The sequence below is a fragment of the Salvelinus namaycush genome, unplaced genomic scaffold (assembly GCF_016432855.1).
Source record: "Salvelinus namaycush isolate Seneca unplaced genomic scaffold, SaNama_1.0 Scaffold340, whole genome shotgun sequence".
In the NCBI taxonomy this organism is placed as follows: domain Eukaryota; kingdom Metazoa; phylum Chordata; class Actinopteri; order Salmoniformes; family Salmonidae; genus Salvelinus; species Salvelinus namaycush.
This window is the reverse complement of record NW_024060342.1, coordinates 137224-141384: the sequence shown is the minus strand read 5'-3', so window position 1 is coordinate 141384 and position 4161 is coordinate 137224. Positions and strand designations below refer to the sequence as shown.

Below are 4161 nucleotides of genomic sequence, written 5' to 3'. Positions count from 1 at the left end.
TGTCTGGCAGGATGGACTTATGAACAACAAAACGTCATATCTAAAGGCTTTATGGGTAATGTAGTTCACGCCCTTTTTCTCGGCACTGCCCAAAATAAAACTACTCGGCTGACATTTATGACCCAATTAATTTTAAATCAATAAACCGTTTGTTTCGCAGGAGGAAACTCCTACCACAAGGAAATGAGTAGAATGAACAATAATTGAATTGGTGAACCTCTGACCAATTTCACAAATCACTTGATTGATTAGATTTAGCTTAAATGGAATTGGATGATTCATTTAATATCAGTCAGGCATTTGGACCACTGCTGAAGTCCTCAAGGTTCTCTGTGTTACATTTCCCCCTCACTGACTGGATATTGATTGGCTGATAGCCCAGTGAGCTCATTCACCAGTCTATAACCATTACCGGATAGTCTGAGGTGGATTCCTTTCCTCAGCCAAGTCCCAAACTGTACCCTATTGCCCTGGTCAAAAGTCTGGGACACAACCCTTGTCTCCTTAAGACCACTGAAAACCGTTAGCCAGCTTTCTCCAGCCATCCTGTTTCCACATCAGTGTAAATACCAGATTGTTGAAAACTGTGTGGTTTCTCATCTAAAGCAGCGGAGTACATGCACATTTCAGTCTTTGTAGTTATGAGAGTATGGGACGTAGAAAAACAATGGAAAAGTGTACAGAGAAGGTAGAGTCCTAGAAATCTGTATGTTCTTCCATTATCCATTTTCTATGTCCATGCAGTTCATATGTTCAGTTTACGGTATCAACCTTTCCACCTGGAGAAAGAATTCTAGAATAGAACTACTTTTACTGTATTTTCATTGGCATCACCGTACAAGAATGAAAAATATCAGCCATCAAATCAACATTAAAAACATAGTTTAACACAAATACATGGGGCTCCCGAGTGGCACAGCGGTCTAAAGCACTGCATCTCAGTGCTAGAGGCATCACTACAGACACCCTGGTTAGAATCCAGGCTGTATCACAACCGGCAGTGATTCGGAGTCTCATAGGGCAGCACACAATTTGTCGTCCGGGTTTGGCCATGTGTAGGCCATCATTATAAATAAGAATTTGTTCTTAACTGACTTGCCTAGTTAATAAAAAAATAAAATACACCCATTTATTAACTGTGTTTTTGTATTTGCAGAACATATGCAGACGGAAACAGACGACCATTTTAAATGCAATTTTATTTCAAACTTAAATCCAATAAAACCTTTAAGAAATAGCAGTTTTGCACGACCACCAAAAAACATCCACTATTCCACTTATTTCTCCCACTAAAAAGGTAAAACTAGAGGGTCAGTTAGTAAGGATAAGTAAAACACAAGGGGAGTATACATCCCATATTAGGAAGGAAGGCTACTACTACTACTACTACTACTACTACTCACAGGCAAGGCAGCAAGTCAAAAAAAGGAATCAATCTAGTCTAAGCTTTTCTATTTTATAAACAAGGGATAGGGAGGAGAGAAGCCTACAAAATACAACAGATATGAATAAAGATTCACATTGAAGAAAAAGTATTATACATGGATTTCTCTCAGGTCAAGGCTTGCATTCCAAATGGCACCCTATTCCCTATTTAGGGCATGACCTTTGACCCATATATGTCTCTGGTCAAAAGTATTGCACTGTATAGGGGATATGGTGCTGTTTGGGACGTAGACCAAGGTTCAGATAGTAACTAGCTAGAACTTTGCCCACTTTGTCATCCTTTCTCAGTCAATCCCGAAATCTTAACTCCCCTCAAAAAAACAAAAAGGTAACTTCAGACAATAGGATTAGTTAACTTGAGGCACATCGTTACGCAGTGCCGAAACATATCAATAAAAAGAAAGCGCCACACGACTGAATCTTCTCCCCAAAACACGACTGAATTTTCTCCCCAAAAACCCCCATCTCCACTTGACAATCCATTTTTAATGTCAAACTTGTGTGATACACAATTTCTAAAGAGCTTTGTAAAATAAGTATTTTTTTTCTTCAGTTTTACAATTAATGTTTGAGAGAAGAAAAAAAGAAAAAAGACAGAAAGTCTGATTACACTATTTTATTTCCTGAAATCATTTCCCCTCTCAGGCTTTGGATGGAGTCCATTGAGCCAACAGATTCTTCCCTTCCCCCCCCACTCCACACCTGCCCAGTCACAACTCACGCAGCTCAGTCGCTGGCCAATCAGAATCACTGTACCATCAGGGAGGAGATTGGTTTAAAAACAGGCACAGCCAATCAGCTCTGCAGACCACACCTGGCAAAGCCTCCCCTTTCTCCGCCCCTTTTTATGAGGTCCAAACCCAACGGCATTGCTGGGTAAACCAGCTCAGCTGTCAAAGGGGGTTGTCATCGGTGGTAACAGTGAAGGAGGGTGGTGGTGTTGGTTTTCATTAGGGGAGGGTAAAGGTTATTCAAAACATAGGGTAGAGGGGGAGGGCCTTATCACCATACCTTCCCTACCAATTCCTCTGCTCCCCTTCCTGTCCCAGACAGACCCCCCCACCCGTACAGACAGGCAGAGTGGTCATATCAGGCTGCAGACAGACTGCAGAGTGACCCTTTAGCTGGTTGTGTTAGCTTGGTCTATTGCCAGGTGGCAGGTTGGGTGGGACTGGGTTTAGCCAGCCAATCAGCCAGGCAGACAGACAGCTCTAGTGCTGCTACGGAAGGGAGTAGGGGTTCCATGGTGGACCCCTAGGAGGTTATATCGGGGTGGGGGGAGTATCTTGACCCCCCCCCTCTCCCCCTCCTTCCCCATCAGCGTGTGGCACGGTTGGGTGCTGCTGCTCCAGTGGCTCCTCCTCTCCTTCCTTCACCCCCCAGGCCCAGACAGACACACCTAACCCTAACCCTGCCAGAACAGGGCAGGTGGGTAACAGGGTATGTACGTATCCGGGTGTCTGGTCTGGAGGTTGGGTTGGATGGCTGACCCTCCCTCTGCGAGGCTCTGTTGTGTGCTGGAACCAAAGAGATGCACCACAGGGAGACACCATTCACACCCAGGCTGTCCAGCCCTCGTACAGCTGGGACAGGTTGTCCACATTGGTGGCCTCCTTTATCACACAGTCCACCTGGAGAGGAGAGGGAAAGAGGGGAGGTGGGGAGACAGGTAGGGGAGAGAGGAGGAGACAGGTAGGGGAGAGAGGAGACAGGTAGGGGAGAGAGGAGGAGGAGGAGAGGGAGAGCAGGAGGAGAGGAGAGAGAGAGACCGGGATAAGGCAAAGGAGGAGGAAAGTGTAGTCAACAAAGTGTGTAGCAGTTGATAAAGCAGCGTGTAGCTGGCTGTTCAGTTGATAAAGCAGCGTGTAGCTGGCTGCTCAGTTGATAAAGCAGCGTGTAGCTGGCTGCTCAGTGTATAAAGCAGCGTGTAGCTGCCTGTTCAGTTGATAAAGCAGCGTGTAGCTGCCTGTTCAGTTGATAAAGCAGCGTGTAGCTGCCTGTTCAGTTGATAAAGCAGCGTGTAGCTGGCTGTTCAGTTGATAAAGCAGTGTGTAGCTGGCTGTTCAGTGTATAAAGCAGCGTGTAGCTGCCTGTTCAGTTGATAAAGCAGCGTGTAGCTGCCTGTTCAGTTGATAAAGCAGCGTGTAGCTGGCTGTTCAGTTGATAAAGCAGCGTGTAGCTGGCTGCTCAGTTGATAAAGCAGCGTGTAGCTGGCTGCTCAGTTGATAAAGCAGCGTGTAGCTGGCTGCTCAGTGTATAAAGCAGCGTGTAGCTGCCTGCTCAGTTGATAAAGCAGCGTGTAGCTGCCTGTTCAGTTGATAAAGCAGCGTGTAGCTGCCTGTTCAGTTGATAAAGCAGCGTGTAGCTGCCTGTTCAGTTGATAAAGCAGCGTGTAGCTGCCTGTTCAGTTGATAAAGCAGCGTGTAGCTGCCTGTTCAGTGTATAAAGCAGCGTGTAGCTGCCTGTTCAGTGTATAAAGCAGCGTGTAGCTGCCTGTTCAGTGTATAAAGCAGCGTGTAGCTGCCTGTTCAGTGTATAAAGCAGCGTGTAGCTGGCTGTTCAGTGTATAAAGCAGCGTGTAGCTGGCTGTTCAGTTGATAAAGCAGCGTGTAGCTGGCTGTTCAGTTGATAAAGCAGCGTGTAGCTGGCTGTTCAGTTGATAAAGCAGCGTGTAGCTGGCTGTTCAGTTGATAAAGCAGCGTGTAGCTGGCTGTT

General features: G+C 46.0%; 1 protein-coding gene across 1 annotated transcript in view; it reads right to left on the bottom strand.

Moving 5' to 3' along the window:
• Positions 1–1180: 1180 nt before the first annotated feature.
• LOC120040304 (serine/threonine-protein kinase SMG1-like) overlaps positions 1181–4161 on the bottom strand; it is a 97148-nt gene continuing 94167 nt past the window's right edge. Inside the window, exon 65 of the mRNA XM_038985504.1 lies at positions 1181–3077. Within this exon, the coding sequence (XP_038841432.1) occupies positions 3000–3077 (78 nt within the window). The 3' untranslated portion in view covers positions 1181–2999. The remainder of the gene's footprint in view (positions 3078–4161) is intronic.